Here is a 27,962-nt window from a genome sequence, read left to right as displayed (position 1 = left end):
ATCGGATTTCAAAAAATAGATCGGCCAAAATTTTTTTAAGGATTAATCGGGGATTTTTAGAACAGTGCCCGGAACATATAATTAGTTAAACGGTTTTTCGGTTTGGCAGACACTAAGCATAGACTTCTATAATTTTAATTTGTTTTGATTGACCAACACTTCTTAATAATGGTGGATTCCTTGCATTTGCAAAAAATACACGAATCAAAACACTTCAAATTTTATAAGTTTTAGTGCTTAGCACGAGGCCATGGGCACACACCAGACAAAACCTATCCAAAACGGCAAAATCCCACATCTAACACATGATTAGTTAAAATAAATTTCTATTATGTGTCTATGCACGTGATAGACACGGAAATTTATAATTTTAGTATATCTTAATTATTTTATTTTTGTAATAGTGATGGATCTCCTGCATTCACACAAACTCCATCAACCATACTGATTTAAAATTATAAATTTTTGCACCAATTATGTGCACTTGTGCACCAATAAATAGAAAAAACGTTAGTTAAAAACACATTTAATTTTCAAAATATATTATATATACCGTATTTTCCAATTAGCATATTATTTGATCAAAATTTATTAAGTACTACTCTATCGTATATCATTTTTAAAATTTTTAAACAATTTACATTATAAAAAGTCGATTACATTTATATTTATTAAATAATAAATCATTGCTAAATTATAGGACGGACCATCGAACATATTAATTTGCACATTCACGGGATGATACAAATTTTATAAAAACCGAACTGAACACATTATTATTTTATCCATTCAAATTCAAATATTTAAAAATGAAAACTAAAATCGACATCTTAAATTTTTCAAATTTAATTTTGGTTCGAGTTTAATTCAAATACGTAATTCGAACCATATGTAAATTAATCCAAACGGGTACCGGAACCATTATTTAAAACATATAAGCCGGAGACCCGGATCCTATGTTCAATCAATGACAAACTAACGGGCGAGAGAGAAGAGAGCAAAATAAAAACAAAACTTGGTGCATGCCCGTCTATCTTGCCCACTGTTTTAAAAATCCCCGATTAATCCTTAAAAAATATTTGGTCGATATAGTTTTTGAAATCCGATTAATATTTATAAATATATCCTATTTTTATTTCGATTAATTCCCAATTTACCGATTAATCCCTAATCGATACCCAAACCGATTAGTGCCGATTACCGATTTTTAAAAACATGATCTCACCCATATATGTAATGTAACTCTTCTAATTATTATTATTATTTTTATTATTATTATTGTGTTTGTCTTGTTTTACATTTTTCCGGGTAATACGCTTCTTTGCCGGACCTCTCGTCACACAATTCTTTTGTTCTTTTCCCCTTTTTTCTCTCTGTTTTTTCCTTCATCTTTTGGTCCCAGAAAATATATGTTTTTTTCTACACATTGCTGTTGAATTTTTCAAATTGGTATTTCTCAATTTTACCCTTGTTTGTTTTTTTGTTTTTGACTGTTTTGATTATCAGGATAATTATTTTTCTGGGAATCTTGGTATAAAGTTATGTTCTTTATTGGTTTTGATTCTTGTGAAAAGGGGATCTTTTATATGTTGACATATTGTTTGGTAATTACTTGATTTTTGTGTTTGTTGAAGTGAAAGGTTGGGTTGTAATTATTGCCATTTTGCTATGTTTGGTAGTTTTGCAAGTTGGGGTTTTTGATTTAGGGGTCTTTTTATGGTTTGTGGAATGCAGCATGTTTAAAGTTTGAATTTTTCGGGTTTTTTTGCATTGATTGGTTACTTGTGGTTTTCGATTTCGTTTTAGTTACTTCATCGTTGTTTACCTGTGAATATCTGGTGGTTAGATTGCGGATACGGGTTGATTTGTTTTCACAGGGTCATATGTTAGTTCTTGATATGTTGGCTTGATATTAGGAAAGTTTTGCTTTTTATTTACGAGTTAATTGAGATGTGCATTTATAGTATATGTCATTGTCGGAGGATGGGGAATTAAAATGGAAGTGATGTTTGTAAAAAGAAACAAAGATAAATTTAGACGTGAGCATTGAGCAAAGCATTTTGGTTTTTGGTTTGTTACATCATGATTTGCGATATGTAGAAGATTGATACATATACTAGAATTGGAAATTTTCTTTAGTTGTGTTTTTTATTGTTGTTGGTCCTGGAATATATATTGTACTTGAATCCTTGCGGTCTAGAGGTTTATTTAGTTCACCTAATGTGGTCATACTCTCATAGAAGGAGAAACAAGGGTTTTGTAGAGCTGATCTTGATAATAAAGCTAAGAAAGGAATAGGATTTTAGCTTTTATTGATATTAGCCGTTTCCCCTTAATTTTATCTTCTTTTATGTTTGTCATTATAAATGTACGTGATAGCTGACAAGTACGATAAGCAAATGTGGTAGTTATGTCTCTTTAGTGATAACTTACGGAATCTGGTTCAAAAATTTGGTTGCAGACCGTAGAGAGCCAAAAGAAGTCACACAGTATTTAAGCCCGTAGGTGTAATTAAATAGCAGCCGTTAGAGCAGCAATATTTCCAAATAAGTATTAATGGCTCCAGGAGGTGTTTGCAAAGAAGTTGTTGACTCCCACAACAAGTATGTGAAGTACGATGTTGTAACGGCAAAGGCGGAGAAAAGTAATACTCCTGTCAAGACCGGGATTGGATCAGGTGATAAGCATGGAATGCCTTCAACAAATGGCGTGCACGAGCTGCTTGAATGTGCTGTCTGTACGAGTTTAATGTATCCTCCAATATATCAGGTCTGTGACACTTTTATGCTCACATGTAGGGGTTGAAACCTAAAATTCCCGCTGCGATGTAACTGTTGCATATATAAACATTTATTTTCCTGCATCATTTTTGTGTACCTTTATGTGGCGTGCTATTATTTTACTTTTTTCTCTGAGACTGTATTTCGAGATGAAATTTGCTTTAACTTTTGAACACGTTATGCTCACTTTGAATGTGGATCTAATTATGTAATAACAGTACACTGCAGCAGTTTTGTGTATAGTTTTGCTTTTACTAGTTTTTGATTTGTGCAGCACGGGATATGGTTTTCTTATCTGTTCTAAAAAAGGCATATAATTTTATAATAATATATAGGGAGATATTAAGTTATATCTAGTCTAAAGTGGAATACGCTAGATTTCAATTTACTGGTTTTGGCTGTGCTAAATTTTGGTGCTATAAAAGAGCTGGACCAGTAGAAGCTCCAACAGAGCAAGAGCTGGTACTTTTTGAAGAACTTGCGACTTTTGATTCTTTAGGCCGAATAGCTGATGCAATGATAATGTTCCGCTGACCAATATACATAACATCATGATGCCTAATGAAATAATTATTGAGAACTTTAATTATGAGCTGTAAACATACTTTGGGGAGGAATACTCGTTCATGTTTAGAAATACATTAAAAATGTAACCATTGTTTAGCTAAAATTGACAATAATAACAAATTTTTAAGGCGGTGCCAATTTTAACAATCGGGATACACATTTACAAATTGGATATCCCATTTGTTTAGGATACGCCTTTTGTAAATGCGTATCTCAAAAAGATAATATTGGGGTACCCCTACAAGAAATGCTGTATTCAGTTTAAATTGTTTCTTGTTACCCAAACTTTCTGTGAAACTTCAATAAAACTTACAAATATTGAGCAAGGATGCACCAGCTATATATGCATAACAATATAACATTGATACACTTGTTCAAAATACGTATCCAGCTGGTTATTGTTGGCCACTCATCTCAAAATCGTAATTTTTGTGATGGTACATTGATATATAATCGTAATTTTAGTCAATACATCGATATATGTTAGTCTTGAAATATAACTTGCATTATATTAGCATATCTGCTTAGACTCATTATATTAGAATGTTTTATGCAAGCATAACCTTATTAATTATGCATTTATGTGTACGGATATATGCGTGTGTCTTGTTACGCTAGGAGTTGGGAAAAATTTGCAGTGGTATACTCTCCCTGCCCTAAACAAGAGTCCAATTTCTCTTTGTCAGGCTCTATGTTGAGGGTCTAAGAGTCCATCGAAAGGGTATCACACCTCATATATAGTTAGATTAAACAGCATATATAATTAGATGTGATCTTAACAATTGACCAAGTAATGACTTTTGTTTAAGGATCATTGTTCAGAGATAATTACAGATGCTCCTTTTCCTTTTTTGTTTTCTCATATGCCCAATCTCTTCTTGCCACTCACTTGTTGAAATTATAATTTAGGTTAGTTATATTACTTATATTAACTAAGGTATAATTCTTTTCCGCTGCAAATGAAAGGCACATCTTAAGCATGAAGTAATTTTGTTGTATAGCCATTCTCGTTAGAATTTCAAGCCTAACCACCACTATCGGGTTATATGTCAAACTTTCAACTACGTTAAGGACCTTTATGTTGTGTTGGAACCTAGGGCCCGTATATGAGGATTAATGTATGTGTAGTAATCTTCTGTCTTCTCACATGGATATATGTGTCAAATTAAAATTATATCTGCGTCTTGCTCTCTGTTCTCCTTTTCCTTTTTTTTTAAATTGGAGATAATGCACTCTGTTTATCCTCTTCGTTTTTTTGAAAGTGGAGATGATGCACTCTGTTTATCCAACACATTAATAATTGTATTTAATTCACACTTTTGAACTTAACATCCCTTGTTTTCATTAATTTGTTAGTGCCCAAATGGCCACACACTATGCTCGGACTGCAAAATAAGAGTGCACAACTGTTGCCCAACATGTCGCCTTGAGCTTGGAAATATTAGGTGTTTGGCTTTGGAGAAAGTAGCTGAATCATTGGAACTCCCCTGCAGATACCGAAGTCTTGGTTGTGATGATATTTTTCCATACTACAGCAAACTCAAGCATGAACAACACTGTCGATTTCGTCCTTACAGTTGTCCTTATGCTGGATCTGAATGCTCCATCTCCAGTGACATTCCAACCCTTGTTACCCATCTCAAAGATGATCACAATGTTGACATGCATGATGGATGTACATTCAATCATCGCTATGTCAAAGCAAATCCTCATGAAGTTGAAAATGCAACCTGGATGCTAACTGTAAGTTTTATTTACATGGAAATCTCGATTACGATATCGGTATTAATTTGTGTTTATTAATTAATTTTGTTTTGTTAGATTAAGCTGTCTACCGTTAAATTACAGATTATTTGCTTGAAGTATACAATAAGTTAATAGTTAGGAAAGTTGACTCAGTTGAGAATCTACTAATGAGAAATTTGGAAGTCTTTACTCTTTAGTTTTCTGCTCATTTTGTAGTCTATGTATTATATCATAGTCAATTTATTATACATTGATTTTTATTGAAGGCATCTAGTGTATGTAATTCCATGTCCTCATGTTATTTTTGTAAAAAAGTTAAAATTGGTCAATTACATAAATACAAATACTCATGCACACAATGCCTCCACTGAGCTTGACCCTGAACCTCTAGTACGCCCGGGTGCCAGTGGAACTACAAGACTACAAGTCACTAGACCTGGTATACGACACGTGAATACGGTACGAAACGACACGAATAATTAGTGTTTGGGTTCGAAAGTACACGAATTATATACGAAAAATATAGGTACACGACACGGAGCAAAAGTACACGGAATAAATAAATAATTAAATTTTTAAAAATATATATTATACATATATATACTAAATACCAAACGTGAATTTTACCTATTCTAAATAACATATATATAATTATAAATACTAAAATATATTTTATTGTTCCTTGACTACGTGAGTACTTTACCATTCAATTATCTATTGCATTTTTAACAATTAATATTTTTCGTATATAATTCGTGTACTTTAGTGTACTAAAGCGGGTAAACACGAATATATTAGTTCCGGGTTAGTGTCACCAAATTGGTACACGAATGCAAATCCGGCCCGGGTTCGGGTTTAAAGTTTGGTACACGAAAACACGAAAGTACATGGAACGTTTGTACACGACACGAAACGTTGCCAGGTCTACAAGTTACTGGTTTGTCTATGATTAAATCTTATTGTACAATGCATTTGGACTTTAAAAATATTGAGTAGTTTCTGAACAGAAGTACAGTGAACGCATTATGTTTGAATAAGATCAAGAATTTGTTTTCCTATAGTAGTTGAACTCGAATAGCGCAATAATTTATTGTCTGGTATTGATAGTCCTACTTGTCAAGCTAGTCCCATCCGAGCTAAAAAAACTCAGTTCATCAAATTAGTTGAGATTGAAAATGCATATCTAAGCCTCGTTTTGGGGATTTTGGGCATGATTTATTAGGTCAGAATTAACTAGCTTGTAGATATCATAAATTACCTTGTTATCTATGAATGTATGTGCTAGTCTGTCGGGTGTGTAAATTACACAATCTTTGAGTGCAATCTTTAGCTTTTAATTGCTTTAACAATAATAAGTTGTTGAAAGTCTATATTGATCAGGAGACTCTTATACCTGGCCTAAACTTTTTATTATTTAATATAGGTCTTCAATTGCTATGGAAGACAGTTTTGCTTGCATTTTGAGGCATTCCAGCTAGGTATGGCACCTGTTTACATTTCTTTCTTGAGATTCATGGGCGAAGATAGTGAGGCTAAAAAGTTTAGCTATTCTTTGGAAGTTGGTGGGTACGGGCGTAAGTTAACATGGCAAGGGGTTCCGAGGAGTATCCGTGACAGTCACCGGAAAGTTCGTGACAGCCTAGATGGTCTCATCATTCCCAGAAATTTAGCACTCTTCTTTTCTGGCGGGGACAGGGAAGAACTCAAGTTAAGGGTCACCGGCCGCATATGGAAAGAGCAGTAGCAGATGTCTTTTATTTGTATAGTTTGCGAGTTCCCCCTTGTGGCTCGCCATATGACAAAGGCTGAAAGGTCTCGTTAGGGTCATGCTTTTTGTGCATACAAAATGCATGTAACAAGATCTAAGATCGAAATGCTCATGTCTTCTGAGCTCTCATTCAGATTCAGTCTTAATGTTCTTTTCATTGAGCTTTGATGGTCTAGACTCTAGAGAAAGGTTACAACTGTAACCGTGGAAGCAAATGTAGGTTACATTGAATATTTAAATTGATGTTTTTGGTTGAGAAAACATCATTTCTCAAATGAAATTGCCCATGTTTCTACTTATCTTTTGAAGGTGACTCTTTCACACATTTGCAAGTTACTGAGGGATGATTACTTAAATGAAAGGATTTGATTAATCATGTATTTGTTTAACGAGGCAAGATACAAAAAATTATAATAAAACTGGTTGTCGGTCGCAAAGACAAAAGGGAAACGTCAGAGTTCCCAAAACTATTCTCAAATACTAAGTTGACATGATCTAATTGGCGGTGTATTTTGGGACTTTTATCATTGATTTGGACAAAATTACATTGAATGTTGATATATAAAGGGTATCAAATCGCTTCCGCCATATAAGTTGATCATAGGAAACGACAAATGATAATATTCATAGTTTCGAGTTTAAACCAAACTCGATATTAATCATAGGAAACGACAAATGATAATATTTAAAGTTCCTAGTTAAAATCAAACTCCTAAATACTAGAAAAATCTGTATTACCGCTTCTACTTTCGAAACTTTGTCATGTCATTGTGGTTCTGACGATTAATATTGTTATCGTAGATACATTTGTGTTTAAACTCGATAAATTTCGTAGTATTATTCATGACTAACTTAAAAATTTAAAACATGAAATTACTTAATAAAACTTTAAAAAGAAAAAGTGAAAACTGACCGTTGGATAGGTTTATATATAATGATGAAAATCTTCATTAGTGGTTAAAAGAAAGTCCCAACCGAATTTCCCGCTAAAGAATTGCCTACCTTAATTTACCAAAAAACACAAAATGCAGACACAGGAAGAGAGAGACAATTTTCCTGTTCTTCCTCTTCCTCTTTTTTCTTATACCCTCCATTTACAATTTCTTATTACATTTTTAATGTTGGCGATTCGAGATATTTTTTCGTAATTAATATTAATTATCTGGTATGTTCTTACTCCATCGCTTCATGCATTATGTTTGGTTAACTTGATCATCCCTTTTTTTTCGAGATTTTGTTGTTACCTGTGTAAATGTTCTTGAAAATAATTGTTGAACTAGTTGTGTATCATTTGGTCAGCAGGAATTCGAAATTCTTGACAAATTTATGGTGTCACCACTTAAATACAATTAGGGACATTCATTCAGTTCTACGATGTTTGTGATTTTTTGAGCTTTTCTCCACCCTCGAAAGAAAAAATAAAATAAAATGCGGCAATGGGGGAAAAAAGATGAATTTTGTTCAATGGTTTGTTCTGAGGCTTTTAATATGATATTCTGTAGGTTGATGTATTGGTGCTGAAGAAAGTCATAAGAAGGATTCAGGAAGCAAAGCACTGCAGCACATAATTTTCAGATAAAAAAATTTGAGGTTTGTAGTTGAGCACGTTGCAGTCATTCGAAGCATGTTCTGCTGTAAAGATGCAGAAGAGGAGAGCGGTGGTCCACCTAGTCATCAATACACCACCGCGCCTCCTAGAGGTGGACCTCCAAGAGGCGGTGCAGGAGGTAACATTTCCCCTCTGCTTATTGGTGCTCAGATGTAGTTTTTTTTAATCCTGCAGTCCTGCTCAAAGCTGCAATTTTCAGAAAGTGAAATTCGAAAGATGTTTGATTTCTTATAGCACACTGTTACAACTATATATGATATGGTCAGTTAGTATGGTCTATGAGTGTGTACTGCAAAACTTTAGGATTCAATGTTCTTGATGCACTATCTCAATCTATTTCATACATGTTCTTTTTGCATTTGTTAATTTCATCAAACTATTGGTTAATCAGATTATGATGTCTAATGATTCTCTAGGCAGTAATCGAGGAGAACCAAGGGGTTCTGGGGTTGTAAGAGGAGGTGCAAACAAAGTTTTGCCTATTGAAATACCAGCTTTGCCTTTAGATGAGCTGAATAAGATGACCGGCAACTTTGGCACAAAAGCTTTGATTGGAGAAGGTTCGTATGGACGTGTTTTCTATGGAAAGTTGAGTGACGGAACCAGTGCTGCAATTAAGAAGCTTGATACTAGTTCTTCCCAAGATCCAGACTCTGATTTTACAGCACAGGTGATTTCAAGTACCATTTTTCTTATGTAAAATGAACATAGTTGGTCTTGTTAGGTCACTTAACTTGTGTTGCTATCACATTACCTCATGCAGCTTTCCATGGTGTCAAGACTTAAGAATGATCATTTCACACAGTTGATTGGTTATTGCTTAGAGTCGAACAATAGAATTTTGGCATATCAATATGCAGCTATGGGATCCTTACATGATGTATTACATGGTACGTCAAGGTTTCACTTTAGTAGATATTTTGGATTTCAAACGAGGGGTTCACAGTTGGTAATATACTGGCACAGGGCGGAAGGGTGTACAAGGGGCTGAACCCGGTCCTGTTCTTAGTTGGAGCCAAAGGGTTAAAGTTGCTTATGGTGCAGCAAGAGGCCTTGAGTTTCTACATGAAAAGGTTCAGCCTCCAATTGTTCATCGTGATGTCAGATCCAGCAACGTCCTTCTGTTTGACGATTTTGTTGCCAAGATTGCTGATTTCAGTTTAACGAATCAGTCATCTGACACAGCTGCTCGGCTGCATTCAACTAGAGTCTTGGGAACATTTGGCTATCATGCTCCAGAGTATGAATTGTTTCTCTCTCTTTCATATATCCAGTGAAACACGGCTTGCACTTGTAATACATTCAAGTATCTCTGTAGTTGACGAGTTTATAGTCTTTTATGTCACTAAAGTAATGATTTTTTTGTTCCGTGTCCTTGTGATTTGGTTCAGGTATGCCATGACAGGCCAAATAACTCAGAAAAGTGATGTTTACAGTTTCGGGGTGGTTCTTCTTGAGCTTTTAACAGGAAGGAAGCCAGTCGATCACACAATGCCAAAGGGACAGCAGAGTCTTGTTACTTGGGTGCATATTTCTTTCTTTTAGCCTTAAATTTTGAAAATCTCCTCTGCACATATTTAAGTAGGCTTATCAAGAAGTCATTACATCTGCAGGCAACTCCAAGACTGAGTGAAGATAAAGTAAGGCAATGTGTAGATCCCAAGCTGGAAAACGATTTCCCACCAAAGGCGATTGCTAAGGTTCTTCTCCTCATCCTTATTCGTGCATCGTTACAGTTAGTTCAGTAAGATCCATATGATTCAGCATTTGTCTGAAAACTAAAGTTTAATCTGCCTGTTCAGTTCTCAGATTGGATCATAAAAGTTCAATAAACAGCGCGCTTATGACTGTTTTTACTATTCTTAGAGGAAAAAAATTAAGTTTTTTCAATTTCTTTTTTATTGAAGATTCTTTGTGAATATATTGTTTCTTCTTGCATTTGATTGCAGATGGGAGCAGTTGCAGCACTTTGTGTTCAATACGAAGCTGATTTTCGACCAAACATGACAATCGTTGTCAAGGCTCTGCAACCACTTCTGAACTCGAAACCAGCAGGCCCAGAGAGTCAGGCATAGAAGTGTAAACTATCAAGTATCAACCACTTTAAAAACTCTCTGATCTGCTCTCAACAGCACTTGTAACTTGTAAGCAGAGTCGCCGCGAAGTTACACTATTGCATCCCCCTGGTACATTTATTCTGAAAATGTAGCAATGTCATATGTTAGCGTTAAGGATAGCTTGAGATCTCTCAGAAAATGACCCAAAAATGTACTGTGTTCTACATTATATTGTTATTGTACAATACTGTAAGAAAATGCATTATCCATTCAGCAATGGGTTTTTTTTGCGATATATTTGAAGATGCCATGACTCAAAAACGACGAATAACGCTTCCATTTTTGTTTCTAAAGGAAATTAAGTGTAACATCCCGCATCGATAAAAATAAAAATGTTTGGGATCTTTACGGATACAAACCAGCAATTAATGTGTACCAAATCGCTAGTTTTTTCTGACTGATATGTGGTGGGTTGTTGGATCCGATACACATGCGGTTGTGGAATTGGATGTTATATAAATGATATTAGAACTCTACCCATCCGAAAGTGTAAAGACATTGTCAAATCGCTAACCTTGGACTGTCAAATCGCTAACTTTTTCGGAGTGATGGACTGTTGTATCGGTACAAATTCAAGGCTTGGAAATCTATATATTATAAATTGCTGGATAACCCTTTCCTGAGATTCGGTATCCATATTTTGGTTCGGATATGATTTTTAACTTTAATTTGACCCATTGGATTATCCATTTTTAGATTTGGTATCCATATTAAGTTTATAAAAGATCCATAATCCATGTACTTATTATGACCCATTTTAATTATAGAAACTTTGCAATACAATTTTAAATATGAATGTTGTTACTTATGGTAAATTTTTAATACAAATTTGAAGTAATGTTTAAATTTTAATAGATCTATTTATAGAAATAATCACATAAAATATATAACATAAAAATAACATATGTAACGAAAGTAGTTCTTAAATAAATTTATCATAATATGTAGATGCAATACACTTATTATATAGATAATTTAATGTTTCATAATCATATTATTCAATTTAAATTATAAATTTATTTATTTATTTTATTAAATAATTTTTGAGATCCGTGTGCGTAGCACGACTATAAACTAGTTATATTAAGAATGTACTAAAAATAAGCAAACGTATGTTTAATGGAGTCCAATATAGCCCAAGCCCCAACTCAAGGCCCATATTATTATTATCACGCAATTAAACAAATACAATAAATTCATTTTAATTAATCTCATTCACTCAGCTGCTCAGCAAGTGAATCAATTTAACAATGGCGTTTGAGAGCATCGAGAAAAGCACGAAAATCGAGGAAGAAGAGGAATGGAGAAGAGACACGATATTACCACAAGTAATGAAAATAGTGTGTTCTAGATTTATAGTTCCACATAAAGACCTAATCTCTCTGTTATTAGTCTCTCCTTCACTTCGCCGTTCTCTTAACTCCTATTCGTCGCTCTGGCCTGTAAGTATTGTCTCCTGTCTTGCTAATGTTCAATTATTAGTTTCGGTATCGGAGAATTTTATTCATTTATCGAGATTTGATTGAAGAGAAGAGAGAGAGAGAGAGAGAGAGAGAGAGAGAGAGAGAGAGAGAGAGAGAGGGAGAGAGAGGGAGAGAGAGAGAGAGAGAGAGGGGGAGGGAGGGAAAGGGGGAGAGGAGAGGGAGAGAGAGAGATTGTAATGAGTAGTGAAATAAAATTGATTTTTTTGCAGGTGATCGATCTTCGTGAATACAATAATGCCGGGGAACGTCTTCTAGCTGCTCTTTCACTGGTTTGCCTTCAATGAATTTGCCTACTACTTGCTCAGTTTTGTTGTGAGCTTGATAATAATTTCTGTAGTGGTACATTGTGAACATAGAGTCACGTTTATTTGAATTAAATTGTACACATCTAATAACTAATAAGCTTATTTATAGTTATAAATAATGCAATACGGTAGAGATAAGTATATAATTTTTTATTTTTGAAAAATTTGTGATGTATTGCCTTTTCAAATTTGTAATGTCTTGCATTACTTATGGCTATGATAACTAACTTTCACTGGAGTCAATAAATTAGTTATAAACCCTATTTGTGCCATAATCTTAGAAGGTGCTTAGACAAAGTCATCTTCTATATCACTAGTGTGTTATTAAAAAAAACTTTACTTGGTCGTGTGTTTAAGAAAGCCGTCGGGTGTCGGGTATACAATATGGATATAGAGAAAAGATTGTCTTACTTGATGCCCCAAGTGACTGTTTTCTGAGCACCTTATTAAGCTTACATGCTCCTTTCATTCAACTAAAGTTTTCTGGCTAAAAGTATCCTCTAATCTGTACAATACAGTCCCGTATGATTCAAATATCAAGTTGTATGTTTGTTAAACTTTCGATTTGTGACACACACACACATATTTATTTATTTATTTATATATAACTGAAATTTGATGGCTCGTGGGTTTTAATTGTGATGTATATTTGTCTATGTTTAATGTTATCTCTCTGTGTATATGCTATAGGCAAGATATCAAAATGTTAATCAAATAAGCCTTGAATTTGCACAAGGTGTGGAAGATAAACATATGGAGCTCCTTCAAATTAAGGTAATTTTCTTTGCATTTAAAGTGCTGCAGGTACATTTAAGCTGATTAAGGAATCTATAAGCATGTGAAAGTGCGCGTAATAAAGTTACCGTAGAATAATTCCCTTATTAGATTATTGCAAAAGAATTTATACTAGACATTTTCAGTGTCTATACTTTCTTCGCCCCAAGTACGAGCTGGTGACATTTATAGGATGTGTGCTATAGAGTTTAAGTAGTTGATTAATTTATTTATCCGTTGTTTTATAGTTCAAGAATTCAGTACAAAATTTGGAGCATTTGAACTTAAATGGCTGCCAGAAAATTACTGATAAGGGAGTTGAAGCAATAACTGCCGCTTGTACTAAATTGAAAAGTTTCTCTATCTATTGGAATGTGAGGTAATGTATGATTTGTGATTATTCGGCACTTGTTTTTGTATAATGGACCTTGCTAGACAATAAGCTAGTTATTTGTGATACATGCTTCAGAGTCTCTGATCTCAGTATGACGTATTTGGTGAAGAATTGCAAGAACATAGTTGATTTGAACTTAAGTGGCTGCAAGGTAAATATAATGTTTAACTGAGAAGTTATTCTAGTTACATGCAATGATTTTTGTTTCTTCGACTATAGATTTTTTCATTTCTCGCCCTACTTTAGAGAGGTTAGGTTTTATTTGTTCTGTTGAACAACATAGGAATCGTGATCATCATATCTAATCAAAGTTTAACATATTGATTAATGAATACCTAATAATAGAACCACAAATCCATCTGTCTAGGTTTTATTACATGTTTCTAACCCTTCACCTCGTCCTACATCAATAAGGCACTCTGTAATAGTTGATGCAAACGACTTTTTCATTTTATCCTTTGGCACCATATTAATAAGGCTTGACACAAAAAAGAAGAGATTGATGGGGCATATCCATAACTATAGAATGAATTTTTACTTGGTTTTTTATCCCTTTCTATCTTGTTTGAGTCTTGAGTGTATGTGAAGTGCATACGTCTCACAAATTGTCTAATGGGAAAACATCTTCTTTTGATCAAAATATGTCATATAGAGCTAACTTAAGGAGAAGACATATCTTCGAGGGTAATTTTACCTCCCTATTTTAGTAATAAAAATAGCCATTGTATGATATATGAGCTAACTTAAGCTATTCGCCTATTCTCTTTTGGTTGCTGTACAGTATCAATTTTCACTCGTTCAGATGTTATATTAATTAGATACTGATAAAGAAGTTCATTGCTTGGGTGTTACAGAATATTTCTGATCAAAGTTTGCAGTTGATTGCCAACAATTATCAGCATTTGGAATCTCTAAATCTAACTAGGTAAGAATCCATATTTTATTTGCAGGGCCGTCTACATAATGATGATGTCCTGTTCAAAAATTGACACAGAGGCTCTTAAATTTTTTAAATAATTATATTTATTTTATAAATAAATTTGGTCGAAGTAAAAGTTTTAATAATAATGTACTCAATATTCAATCATTATTTCAAGAAAATATGTTATAGTTAGAATATGTGATTTTGGGTTATTATAATTTGGGTTTTTTGAGAAATTTTTGATTCAAAAATATATATGATATAACATGCTTGCAAAAATTTTGGGCCCCTTTAAGCTTGGGGGCATGTTTCATCGCTCCAAGTGCACTGCTAGTTAGCCTGCTCTGTTTATTAAGAATTTGCACAACTGGTTAATTTACTATTTTTTAGGTCAAGTACACATTGACTAGTAAATATATATAGCTGAACCATTATCAATATAAATTATCCTGACTGGACAGGAATTTAGAAGGATAAGATTAAGGGCTTAGTAACTTCCTTAGGCATTCTAGTTGTTTCGTCTTTCTTTCGTTGTAAGTATATTTTATATATATTCAATATCTAATTTATTTGAATTTCCCAACTTTGAGACTAGTTTGATACCATAGGGATATTAATTCTAGAGATAATGTGATGAAGATAAAAGATATTGTTTAGTGCAGGGACATATATGGTACTTTGCCTCTCATTTTTTAGGCTTGTGCATAAAAAAGATTTTTAAGTAAAGTTGAACTAGTTCTCATGTAAAGATTTTTATCTCACCTAGTTATTATAATTTGCTGGGTAACGTATTAGGTGCGTCAAGCTAACAGACGGGGGTTTGCTACAGATACTATGCAAATGTTGTGCTCTGCGGACTTTAAATCTTTATGCTGATTCAAGGTAAATTCTGGATTATCTCTCTGCATGTTTAATTATTAAAGTACAAAGGGGTCTATTTGGAAAACATGTTCAGCCCCATCTAGCTCGACTAGGTATCAATTTTTTCCTCTAAAAGTTTGTATTTAAATTTGGTCATTGATGCAGGTAAAGGTTCTATTGGACTAAGAGCCCGTTTGGGGTAACTTGAAATTAGTTACTTATGGCTTAATTTCTTTAAATTCACTTTAAGCTAAAAGTAAAATTAGTGTTTGGTAAATTATGACCTAAATTAAATTTTCACTTGAAAAAAATATAATTCATACAAATATAATAAAAATGTGCATAACATTATTCCTGATAAATTCAATAGTACATGAAACAAGTCACCTGAATTGTTCAAAAGGAAAAACGACATAAATTAAATATATGATATTGCAAACTACAGCAAACCCGGTCATTTTTTAATGTTGTTCTAGTTCCCCTCCTTACATGTTGTGTTAGTCAACTGGAACTCTTGAGCTATTAGTCTCGGATCAAAATGATTTCATGACTTGAACTCTTGAGCTATTAGTCTCGGATCAAAAAGATTTCATGAACTTGAACTCTTGAGCTATTAATCTCGGGTTAAAAAGAATCTAATTTCATGCACTTCATCTTGTAAATATCCTGTTCAAAATTTAATATATATTGGACCTACAATTATGTTTCTCAGCTTTACAGATGTGGCTTACAAGAAGTTTAGTCTTTTAGTTGATCTCAGATTCTTGGATCTCTGTGGTGCCCAGGTATAATCTGAAAACAATAAATGGTTTAATTTATACGTCTTACACTTTCTTTAGTTAGACCATTTATTGTTCTGAATGCCAGAATCTCTCTGATGAAGGACTTTCGTGTGTGGCTAAATGCAAGAATCTTGTGTCTCTCAACTTGACATGGTAACATTTTTTTGGCATCTCAATATATTATGATAAGAAATTTTAATTATATTAGTTTGTAAATGTCTGTTAATTTAATAGGTGTGTGCGTCTGACTGATGAGGGGGTTTTATCTATTGCACAAGGATGTACCTCTCTTGAATTTCTCAGGTGAATCCTGGTGTATGATATTATTGCCTCAAGTAAAATGTCAACATCATTTGTTGTAAATCATACATGTACCAAAGAAAGTAGAGCTGTTCACGAACAGAGCTGTTCGCGAACAAGCTCGAGCTCGGCTCGGTAAAAGCTCGTTCGGATCGGCTCGTTCGTGAAATCGAGCTCGAGCTCGAACACATAAATGTGTTCGTTAAGCAAAACGAGCTCGAGCCGAGTTTTAATATGTTCGACTCGAGTTCAGCTCGAACTCGGCTCAAACTCGTTCGGCTCGGGCTCGTTCGTTAAAAACTCGAAAAAAATGATGATTTTTCAACCCTTAGCTTTAGATAGATGAGCAGATACAGAGAAAGCAACTGAAAAAAATTCAATACAAGTACAATTTCATCTACACCCAAATCTGAAAAATCGATGACAATCCTATCCATCATTCTCATCTTCAATCAAATCCATGTATCCAAAATCCTTCATCACATCCGCATACTCCATTTCACCACTACTATCCTGTACACGATACAGCCGAATTCTCACTCACTATCAACTCTTACCTAATCCTCTTCCACCCTTGCTATAATTTACTGATACAATTATATTTATTATGTGTCTAATTGTGTTTGTGTGCTCATGAATAAGGCCGTAAAGATTGGCTCGTGAGTGGTGAGGATTGAAAGTTTAGGATTTTGGAAAAAAATAACGCAGATGAAAGAGGTTAGAGACAAGTTAGAGACAAAGTAGTTAGTAGTATAAGTTTAGGTTTAGAATTTAGGATAATTGGGTTGGCATCTAAGCTGGGCTTGCATCCAAGCTGGGCTTCAATTAGTTAGTCTAGGCCCGCGAAGTTGTTTTTTTTAATTTGTTAACGAGCTGCTCGGTCACAGCTCGGGCTCGGCTCGGCTCGTTTTTGTTCGTGAATAAGCTCGTGTTCGGCTCGTTAGTTAACGAGCTCGAACACGTTTTCTTGTTCGATAAGCAAGCTCGGCTCGGCTCGGTTCGTCAGAAAAAAAATGAAAGTTCGGCTCGTTTATCTTAAAACTCGGTTCGGCTCAGTTCGTGAACAGCCCTAAAAGAAAGCAGATCACCATTCGTAACCTCACTAAAAGATTAATCCCTTTGTTGTAAGAATGATCCAAAGTTTTCAACTTGAGAACGGAAGACAATAACTTTAAATCAATATAATCACGTGTTAAAGTTATTTGAGTTGATGAAACATAATAAGTGTTACAACATGCACCATTTAGGATAATTTGGAAACTGGAATGTCAAAGAATTATTGTGCTTGATATTCTGTAAATTTTAATTATGCTTTGGAAGATCCACCGACTTTCAAAAAATTGTACAAGCTGCTTGACATAATAGCTTCTTTTGCTGTCTTTACTTGACATACTGCAGCTTGTTTGGCATTGTTGGAGTCACTGATAATTGCCTGGAGGCCCTATCGAAGTCCTGCTCAAACACAATCACAACCCTTGATGTGAATGGCTGTGTCGGCATCAAGGTAATAACCCCTTGGATCGTCAAGACAGGCAAACACCTGCCAAACCAATTTGAAAGTGTTTTAAGCCTAAATTTTCTGTGATTATTGGCCTAGTATAACCAATACTAAATATATGCATCTTTATTTTTTAAATATTATTTTATTTCATAATATTGTATAAAATTGTGATCTAAATCTAAATTTCATATATTTTATAAAAAATTTACCTAAAAATCTTTCATTTTTAGTTATTTATTTATATATATATATATATATTAATATTCAATTTAACACGAAAGTACACGAAACGACACGAAACGAAAGTACACGAACCCTGAACATGTCGGTTTTGTGTTTGACATTCACGTACACGAAACACGAAAATACACGACGAGAACGAATTGTCAGGTCTAATAGCAAATATCCCAGTTTTTGGAAGTGATGCATAGGCTTCAGAGTTAGTGGACCTTCGAGAGTCTAATCTTTTTTAAGTAAGCATATCAATTCGATGTTATCCGTTTCCCTAAATTTGAAATATTCTGCATGTAGAGACGGAGTCGCGAGGAACTGCTACAATTGTTTCCGCATCTAGTATGCTTCAAAGTTCATAGCTAAATTCATGGCAGAAGGTCGATAAATTTCTTGCTCATAGTGAGGTGTAATACTTTCTCAATGATTTAAGTGGGAAATTCTTGTTGCTGTTGTTGAATCATTTTCTAACATTAAGAATGCACTGACCAAAAAATTGCTCTTAATTTATGTTGAATCTTTGAATGTTCTATGTAGATTTGGCCCCTTACTGTTGCTTCCTGAATGAGGGTAGCCACCTTTGCAGCAGCTAACACACAAAGGATGTATCCAAATAATTTCCTCAGAATAATATGGTTGCTCTTCCGCTCTCGATTTACCATGTTTCCATGATGCATAATATATCTGAAAGCAGTTGCAGGGACGTATCAAATGCCTTTAACGTTAGAGAAGTGGCGAAACTGAGGACGCCTGAAATTTAACATTGTGATCTTTTGACAAAGTAGACATTGCACAGTGGCAACTTGCTACATGAATTTGTTGTATATCATATGAAGATGAGGATGTTTTGAATTATACGTAGTGGTTTTCTGTTCAGGGGAATAGTCTCATACCGTAAATGTAATAATTTATTTCATGTACTTTTACTCTCCAACATAGTGGTTCTTTGCTCTGGTGTCTCGGGGACCAAGTAATATTTCATGTACTTGCACTCATGTCCAAGGGGAATTTGACTTGAAAATGCATAGAAGACACAACTTTAATATTAAGTTGCAAAACTAGATAGCTAAAAAGTTTTAAGAGCTATATACTCCCTTCGTATGAGCAAGTACAATGCAAGATGTGAAATATTTATATTTATTACTATAATTTGACATCAAAAAATATTGTGTTTATAAAATAAAATTTTAACTCCAATATTAGTTGTATTTTGCATCCAAATAATTTTTAATTGAATTAATTTTTGTCTTTCCCTCTAATAGATTTTATACAAAATTCACCACTATACATATTATTTATGGTTACTTAATGTTGTAACATGAATGCATAAATGCATCATTCGTTTCGAATTTAGTCAAATTTAGAAACATGCATTTATATGTATTTGCAATCAAAGGATAAAACCACTTTAAAATTGAAATTTTTGGCATTTAATTTCATATTATAGAATAACACCATTTATAGCATTGCACTGAACTTGCTATAATCAAAACTAGTGCTGTTTCGATCTTCTGCACGTAGTTTTAAGATTGGAGAACAAAGTGATGTGTGGAACAAAGTGACGTCCACATCTTTCTAACTTGACTTCTTTTGAATAATAACTTAAATGTAATATTTTTATTCAGAGAAAATTGAGAGAAGTAATGGTTAAACATTTATTTGGGCCAAAGAGCATAACCATTTTTCTCCATCAGAACCTAAAGTGCAACTGTTGCTAATTGGGAGGCTGAGATAGCCAGAATAGCACTTTGGTGGGTTAATTTTCAAATACACAAGTTTGGTGCCGCACATTGCATTTTAAAGGCAAAAAATGTAAAATTTGGCAAGCAATTTGTGAATTTGAAAATCCAACCGCAGAAGTGCTATAGTAATTCAGCCACCAATTTACAAATTACTCTAATAACATTCCCAAATATAAATAACGGGTTAAAAAAGCAGATGGTGTAAGATTATATAATTTCCTGATTATCAGGAACAAGATATATACCACTTGCCCAAACAAAAAAAAAAAAAAGCCACATGGCTGAGATATAATAATATATCAAAACTCCATTATCATTAATAATTTGCAACCCCGACACTGCAACCTAAAGACATGATACACCACCTCTCTAATCCGTTCAGCTGTTCAATATCAAAAATTAACATTGTACAAAGACCCAGATAAAAGAGGAAAAAAAGAAGAAAAAATTATAATGTCGGTAAAGAAGAAAGACCTTTTTGTGGTGAAAAACTAGATCTCACTTGTGTGGAGAATATACTTGCACCATTGGTATTGCTGATATTATATTTCTATTTGAAGTAAAAAGAGTAGGCAACTGAACAAGAAAACTCTGTCACTTTCTATCAGACAAGGAAAGCATAATACAAAGTAGAACATTATCTACCATTCTTACATTGACTATCTTTATCGACTGGTTCTCTATGCTTGTACAATCTTATGGGGGACCATATGAATATCTGACCTGCAGGACAGAATGATTGTTAACAACTTCATACGCACCATGGTGATTTAATACCCATATTCCATAATAAATAAATTATTCAAACTATGAAAATAAGAGCAAAAAACCCATGTTTTTATGACTGGAATGTGAGATTTTCTAACATTGCATACAACCAGAATAATTACTCTACTAGAACATCTCAGTTTTGAGAAGTACATTCTAGTCTATGAATATTGAATTTGAAGAAATAACATGAGTAGTGTTAAAATCCTAAAATTGCATGCATCCTTTGCATTGATTTCCACTATCAAAGCTGGATCTTACGGCATTGAGACACCGTACAAGGCATAGCCATTAATTCTAATGAATCATATATTCAGGAATTTGTTATTACTGAAAATTATGAGGACCAAGAAGTGATATAATTATAGGGTACGATGCAAGATGTTCGATTTTTGGGTGTTACTATCTATGCCCATCTGACTTGTGGGGGGGCTGACAGCAAAAATCTTTGAGAATCACACAGGATATAAGAGAAGTAAAGAAACTTGCCTAATCTTTGTCATCATCGTCTAGTTCGAGGCTTGCAGCGGAATTCTGCTAGAAGTGCTATGTGATCTGAAGACCACTCTGGAGAAGGAAGTGCTGTGTCTTTTCTCAAGCTATCCTCATCCAGAAGCTCTAACAAAGATTCCACAGTTAAAGAGTCCGCTGAAACAACAAAATAGTCTTCGTTAATAAATCACATGCATTAATCTGTATAAATTGGGGAAGTAAAAGCAAATTACTAAATTTTAAAATAAAAGTTCAACACAGAACACAAGTAGATGTGAGAACTGAATCAATAAATAAAGATAACATATAAGAATAACGAGTTTACCTGAGTAAAATATGTAATCAAGGGTGCCGATAAAATCTCTAGTGCAGTTTGTAAACAAAGGTTCATTCGTACTAGGATCCATTCTCCTCCTATGTTGCTCAAAACCGACAGCGGCCCCAACTCTTGCAAAGGATGAATATGCACTAACCTGTAAAATGCAGTACATTTACTCATGAAGTTTTAATATCATAGTCCACCTTAATCAGATGATCCCTCCATGAGGTATAGCCTATAATGATGCAATCAACAGATTGTAAAATCATCAAATTAACAAAGATATGTTGTTACCAGTGGCAACTGGTGTGTCAGCTTGGTAGCAGGGCGCAGGATATTCAGAGGATCTACTGCCAACTCTGGGTGCATAGGATCAACTTTACCTAACGCAAGTAGTGCATGTGGAGCGCTGCAATGAAGCTTAAATGTCAGGTCAGTATATCATGAAAAAACTTATTTTTTTTTACTTTACACATAATTTAATATGGACAAATCAGCAACTTGTTTTTTTAAAAGAATCATTCAACACACCTTCCAGGCACCGAGTTAAAATCCCCACACACCAACATGGGGATGTCAGCACTAGCAGCTATCTTTTCCAGTCCTTTCAGGAGAGTGTGGACCTATACATGAAAATGCCAAGTTTTATAAGAAAAAGAACAGAAAGAGTACTTAAAGGAAGATGAGGTGTAAGAACAAACCTGCCAAACTTTGACATCCTTCAATTCTTGGTGAATATTCACATGTGTGTTGGCCTGTATTAAACAAGTAAAATGACATGCAAAAAATAGGAATTTGGTTATTTGAATTTTATCATACTTACATGCATCAAATACAGATATAGAATAGCAAAGTTAAGAAATACTTAAATTGAAAAAGAGGGATGTAGAGCCAATGACAGGTACAAGATGGAACTGATGCAGAGTACTAAAATTGAACTCGTGAGAAAGGATAGAGTGTTTTAATTTCTCTGCATGCTCTGTAGATTATAAGACAAGACCATACCATAGTCAATATAAGACTATGTCCTAATAATTGGACATATTTATCTACCTTTCACTCTTCCAGACTGACAGTAAATGGAAGTCTTCACAAATATAGAACCTATTTTCACCCTTTTTGCTAGGTAATATAGAACCCTAATTGACTGTTCAAATCTAAAATTTCGTCATGTCAGTATTAGTTATATAAATTTCCCAAATCAACGACAGTCATTTTTAATTGGAACAAAAAGGAAGTACACATAATAGTGAAGCAGTCTATAGGTTTTGATTAAAGCTCTACAAAAGCCAAAGTCATCCCGCAACAGCTTGATGAAAATTCTATCAATACTCAAGTATATTTTTATTTGCCAACTGAAATAATACTTATTGCCATCAACATGATAAAAAGCAGCCTCAATTATAACAGATACCAAGTATGATGGCACAAGACTACAAACTTGAATAAATTTAGAAAAATGCAATGTATGATTAGGATTTGGAAAAAAATAAAGCATGAGCAAAAAGGCTATCACATGTTCTTACCACACATACGAGCTGGCGCTTTCCGGGATTATCGACCCCCTGATTACCGAACTTTGCTTCTAGAACCACAATCAGTGCAACATTATCCTAAAAAAGGGAACAAATTGATTTTAATTTTCAACAGGCATCCAATATCTACCTAGACTTTTAAGAAGCCAAAGGAGCAAGGAAGAAATAAAGTGCATAAAACTATCCTACCTTAACCAATCGATTTAAGGCAGTTTTTCTTTGAGGAGTTGGAACCACAGCATCAGTTAAAGATTGTGCAGCTTTATTAAACTCAACCTGAATCCAGGCATAAGCTTTGTTTTAACAACAATTACTTCAATACAAAGGACATACATTATGATATATCCTCACCTCATATTTTTTGACATGTGAAAACCGATCTCTGCGGAAAAAAGTAGCACAGCCATCAATAGTGTTGACATTACCAGTGAAAACCTGCAAGAAGAGCAACACCATGGATGACAAAAAAGTAATTTGTTGAGACTAGCATTATAACTTTAGGTCTAGCAAGTTACTGAACCTCTGCAGTTTTCCTTTTGAAAAGGGCCTGATATCCATGCTTGTCCAGCTCAGGGGAAAAAAATTCTTCAAAATGGTCGCTTTGCACCTTTATGGAAGAACATTAAAAGAATTCACATCAAATTTTTTAGGGTAGAACCAACTGTATCTATCATGATGTAAGTTAACCCGTAGAAGAATATATAATACCATTAAGTAGAGGACACTTGGAAACTGAAGAAAAACAAATTCTTTGCAGATGTATATTGGAAAACTGAATCATAAGTACTATTATGTTATGAAATGTGTTCAAATACTAGGTTGCTACCCAAAAAGACAAAGCAAATTTTATTTACACAATTTTTTCTTATATACCTCTTGTAGACAGACGATATCTGCACGATATCCTACTATTTCTCGCAACAAATTCTGCCTGCGATAAGGCCAAGAAAGAGCCCAGGTGGGGCAGTAATTGTAAACTTCATTTAAAGCATAGATGTCAGATAGGATGTTGTAAGAGAGCACAGTGAAATTCCCCACAGATTGTGTACGACCATCTATATCAAGATGTCCCATCATATCAACTCCACTTACAGAAATTAAGCGACGAGGAGTTGGTGATGGGGCTGGGATGACACGAGAAGTTAATATTGTATTGACATGTCCCACAGGTGATTTTGTTTCAGCGTCTACCACAACACATTCAAATTTAAGGACATTGCCAATATCATCAGCAGTAGGAGTATAAGTTTTTGCATATCCAACTTCGAACCAAGTTTCACCGCCACTCCTCTGTGCAACTGCTGCAGGATATAATGGTGTTGCACCACTGGTCAGATTAGAATTAGATTGTGAACTAGCTAGGCCGCGACCAAATATCTCTTCCTCTTCATTTCCAGTATCATTTACAGCACTAGCAGCACGCTCATGCAGTACACGGTGGTGTTGCCATGCATCCGAGAAACACTTGGGAGAGCAATGATAACTTTTGGAAACTGGAATTTTGGCCTTCACACATCCTAAACACTGCAATGTGGCTTGCTCAGATGGATGTACATTACAAATAGCAACTTTCTTGTCACTTTGTATGCGATACCTGCAAACCAGACCAAATTAGCAAGAGTGTGAATTGTGGAGTCATAAGTCATAACCATGAATCAGATCCATACATTAAACATCAAGTACCGAGATAACCAAGATACATTAAACATTGAATATAGCCATATAGGCAATTATCCAATTCAAAAAACGAAAACAATGTTATTAACTTATTATTCATCGTGTTCTTCATGTCAATTAAGTTGAACAAATATATTACATACATGTCAGCAGGTATCCAAGTGAAATGTGTCAAGTCCAAAGCAATTCTATATTTGAAAAGCAGAGGGCTCTAATCAACCATCTCTAGTAACCAACACCAAATCACACTGACAATGAAACCCAAGATTCCACAAAAGGAAAAATGAAATCAACCAGCATAGGTGATCCAGTTAAAAATTGAATAAATGGCACAAATTGGAAAATGAAAAATCAAAATTCAGTTTGGAATTGATCAAAATGTGCAGTAAATAAGGCATATATGAATTACGTTGTAACAAAGATTATTTCAGTCCATTATACTGACAATAAAAAGACAAACAAACGCAAGAACATATCAAACACATTAACATGAGATAATTTTAATAATGTAACATAATGTGAATAGTTGGAAAATTAGTGGGAATTCACATGGTTATAAATCTGAATTATACTGATAATAAAAAGACAAACCAACGCAAGAACATATCAGACACATTAACATGTAGGCATTCACATGGTTTTCAATCTGAACATTAATCATATAACAAACTGGGTTCAGATTTAAGAATAGTCCACATCAGCTGAGCATAATCGTAACCTACCAATCAGCTTTTACTTAGTTTTTTTTAGCAACTTTTACTTGGTAATATACATTTTTGCATGAAGCACACAGTAATAATTATCCTAATTTATACATGTAAACTGTTTTCATAAATAAATTATCCCCGCTTGTAACATGTTTATGTCAAGAATTGTATTTTTTTTTTATTCTTATATAACTTACTAATAAGAAATCCCAAACGAGCCATATATTGAAATCTCAAGGTCAAGGATTCCCAAGCACCTGTCTAGCACTAAGACCGCTTAAGAGAGAGTAAAAGAGGGGATATTAGAACCTATGGAACAGGTAAAATTTTAGAGAAAATAGCGAATCAACTCAATATAAACCAGGAAGAACTATATTTTAAGCAGATTAACAATAAGAGATTTAATATAATGAATAAACAAAATAGCAAAACAAATAGTGCAAGGATTCCCAAGCACCTCTCTAGCACTAAGTCCGCTTAAGAGAGCAAAAGAGGGGATATTAGAACCTATGGAACAGGTAAAATTATTCCCAAGCACCTCTCTAGCACTAAGTCGGCTTAAGAGAGCAAAAGAGGGGATATTAGAACCTATGGAACAGGTAAACTTTTAGAGAAAATAGCGAATCAACTCAATATAAACCAGGAAGAACTATATTTTAAGGCAGATTAACAATAAGAGATTAAATATAATGAATTAACAAAATGGCAAAATAAATAGTGCACGGTTCAAAAGCTGCTTTGGTATGATTCATGGTTTATGCAATTTGTGAATTCCGAAGGCAAATTGTTCCAAAAGGTCTACTACGACAATAGAGGCAAATAAAATTTCTTCTTTGATACTGGGTGCCAGCCATGCTTACAGTAATTCATTTAATGAAATTCCAAAATCCATGGTATTTCTAAGTTCTTAACATCCTTCACGAGAGATCCTAAACTTCGTCAAACAAGATTGTTCCGTAAAAATTATGTCACTTGCAAATACGCTTTCACTAACAACGGTAAATGTTAACAGGTTTGAGATGTTAAATACGGTAGACAATTGGATCTACAAGTGGCATAATAGTATTTCATGAGGAACACAAGTTACACTACAATATAAACAAAGGTTTTTTCAGGTTTAAACCGTGTACTGAATTTACAACAGAATGACAGATACTTATAAACAATAAAATCTTATTACAACCTTACCATCTTTAATCTAGGCGGTAAGACCCAGAGAATTCAAGAAGCAAACAACCTAAAACCTGTAATTTTCTACATAACTTAAAACATACATAAAACTGCAAGAATGAAAATATGGATCCTGATAAAGCTTTACTTTACGAGCTTAGGAACAGCGTTTCGACACCAATAAAAAAACAAGAATTCATGATCACATTAACAAAATTCACACAACAGAATATGCACAAATCAGAATCAAGAAATTACATAAACTACAAGAAAAGCTAACAACTTATATCTCAAGAAATGATCGTCAAAATCAAGAAATTACGTAAACTGCAAAAAATATAACCACCTATATCTCAAGAAATGATCAATCAATCAAGAAATTACGTAAACTACCAAAATAACTAACCACTTATATCTCAAGAAATGACCGTCAATGGGCGAAGATTCATTAACATCATCAGTAGTAGCAGACTTATCGGGACGACGTAAAAGCACATACGGAGTAAGCTCACAGCCTACAATGGGAATGTCGGACGGAAGATGCACCCTAAGCACAGTCAACATAATTTCCACTCATTAACTACAAAATCCCCAAATTCTACAAACCCTAACCCTAATTGTACAACAACTTGTTTGTTAAAACTCAAATTAAGCGATGTATATAGGCGGACACGTGGCAGATCCGCCATCACCTAATCTCTACACCCGCCAGCCTTGCCTTCTCCTACCTAAACCCTGAGAGAGAGAGAGGGAGAGAGAGAGAGAGAGAGAGCGAGAGAGAGAGAGAGAGCGAGAGAGAGAGAGAGAGAGAGAGAGAGAGCGAGCGAGAGAGAGAGAGATTTATGGAATGATCTGGAGGCAATTAAGTAGAAATGAAATTGAAAAGAAAAGAAAGCATGTAGGTGAATTTATAGAGGGAGAGAGATGTAATTGAATTGGGATTGGCGTTTTAGGGTTTTACAAGAAAGAGGAAAATGGATCAACCCAATTTAGTTTCTGGATTTCTTCGCACGCCTCGCCTCGTCTCAGCTTCATTTATTTATTCATTATTTTATTATTTATTACACTTTGAACTATGAAATGTTTTGTCTTCTTTTTTCGAAAAAATACCCAATACGCCACTTTTTACTTCTAGTGTCCAAAATGCATGTGTGTGCTTTTTAAAACTTGTAAAGAATACGCATATTAAGAATGCGTGTTTTTTTTAAAATATAAAGAATACGCATCTTCATGATGCGTATTTGCTAAAAGTCAAAAAACTTATACGCATGTTGTAAATGCGTGTTCTTTACAAATTTTGAAAAAAATGAATCCGCATGTGAGAAATACATATTCCGTAGGTATTAAGGGCGGAACACCCCGTCAATCAGCATTTTGGCCAAATCTACCCAAATAGTGGGTATTTTGGTTT

At 34.2% G+C, this 27,962-nt stretch overlaps 4 protein-coding genes across 8 annotated transcripts; 3 read left to right on the top strand and 1 right to left on the bottom strand.

Moving 5' to 3' along the window:
* Positions 1-1,276: 1,276 nt before the first annotated feature.
* Positions 1,277-7,158, top strand: LOC141692396 (E3 ubiquitin-protein ligase SINAT2-like). 2 transcript variants are annotated; one of them, XM_074497214.1, is made up of 4 exons: positions 1,277-1,449; positions 2,462-2,769; positions 4,704-5,090; positions 6,517-7,158. In XM_074497214.1, exons 2-4 carry the CDS (start codon positions 2,557-2,559, stop codon positions 6,835-6,837), a joined length of 921 nt encoding a protein of 306 aa, XP_074353315.1. In that variant the 5' UTR covers positions 1,277-1,449; positions 2,462-2,556; the 3' UTR covers positions 6,838-7,158. The 2 variants fall into 2 exon arrangements, with proteins under 2 accessions (XP_074353315.1, XP_074353316.1); XM_074497215.1 differs by lacking the exon at positions 1,277-1,449 and adding an exon at positions 1,462-1,604.
* A 744-nt stretch (positions 7,159-7,902) lies between these two features.
* LOC141692784 (putative protein kinase At2g41970) lies at positions 7,903-10,804 on the top strand. The gene is made up of 8 exons (XM_074497723.1): positions 7,903-8,026; positions 8,364-8,588; positions 8,887-9,140; positions 9,234-9,360; positions 9,437-9,710; positions 9,862-9,994; positions 10,084-10,170; positions 10,420-10,804. Exons 2-8 carry the CDS (start codon positions 8,486-8,488, stop codon positions 10,543-10,545), a joined length of 1,104 nt encoding a protein of 367 aa, XP_074353824.1. The 5' UTR covers positions 7,903-8,026; positions 8,364-8,485; the 3' UTR covers positions 10,546-10,804.
* A 988-nt stretch (positions 10,805-11,792) lies between these two features.
* On the top strand, positions 11,793-19,075 carry LOC141692933 (F-box protein At3g58530). 3 transcript variants are annotated; one of them, XM_074497894.1, is made up of 13 exons: positions 11,793-12,029; positions 12,281-12,340; positions 13,067-13,150; positions 13,399-13,529; positions 13,620-13,695; positions 14,399-14,469; positions 15,262-15,348; positions 16,040-16,112; positions 16,195-16,262; positions 16,344-16,412; positions 17,808-17,913; positions 18,442-18,521; positions 18,679-19,075. In XM_074497894.1, exons 1-12 carry the CDS (start codon positions 11,838-11,840, stop codon positions 18,505-18,507), a joined length of 1,083 nt encoding a protein of 360 aa, XP_074353995.1. In that variant the 5' UTR covers positions 11,793-11,837; the 3' UTR covers positions 18,508-18,521; positions 18,679-19,075. The 3 variants fall into 3 exon arrangements, with proteins under 3 accessions (XP_074353995.1, XP_074353994.1, XP_074353996.1); XM_074497893.1 differs by having other exon boundaries at positions 18,442-18,548; XM_074497895.1 differs by lacking the exon at positions 16,344-16,412 and having other exon boundaries at positions 18,442-18,548.
* A 1,100-nt stretch (positions 19,076-20,175) lies between these two features.
* On the bottom strand, positions 20,176-27,590 carry LOC141689679 (carbon catabolite repressor protein 4 homolog 1-like). 2 transcript variants are annotated; one of them, XR_012562471.1, is made up of 13 exons: positions 26,958-27,590; positions 23,871-24,591; positions 23,518-23,604; positions 23,349-23,432; positions 23,187-23,273; positions 22,989-23,075; positions 22,164-22,217; positions 21,994-22,085; positions 21,757-21,871; positions 21,469-21,616; positions 21,141-21,299; positions 20,538-20,606; positions 20,176-20,459 (listed from the first exon to the last, which is right to left on the bottom strand). XR_012562471.1 is itself a non-coding variant. In XM_074494036.1 (12 exons), exons 1-11 carry the CDS (start codon positions 27,113-27,115, stop codon positions 21,154-21,156), a joined length of 1,779 nt encoding a protein of 592 aa, XP_074350137.1. In that variant the 5' UTR covers positions 27,116-27,590; the 3' UTR covers positions 20,176-20,606; positions 21,141-21,153. The 2 variants fall into 2 exon arrangements, 1 of the variants encoding a protein (XP_074350137.1); XM_074494036.1 differs by having other exon boundaries at positions 20,176-20,606.
* Positions 27,591-27,962: the final 372 nt, after the last annotated feature.

The sequence above is a fragment of the Apium graveolens genome, chromosome 10 (genome assembly GCF_009905375.1).
Source record: "Apium graveolens cultivar Ventura chromosome 10, ASM990537v1, whole genome shotgun sequence".
Taxonomy (NCBI): Eukaryota; Viridiplantae; Streptophyta; class Magnoliopsida; order Apiales; family Apiaceae; genus Apium; species Apium graveolens.
Note: the sequence above shows the minus strand (reverse complement) of the source record. Positions and strands in the feature narration are given on the sequence as shown.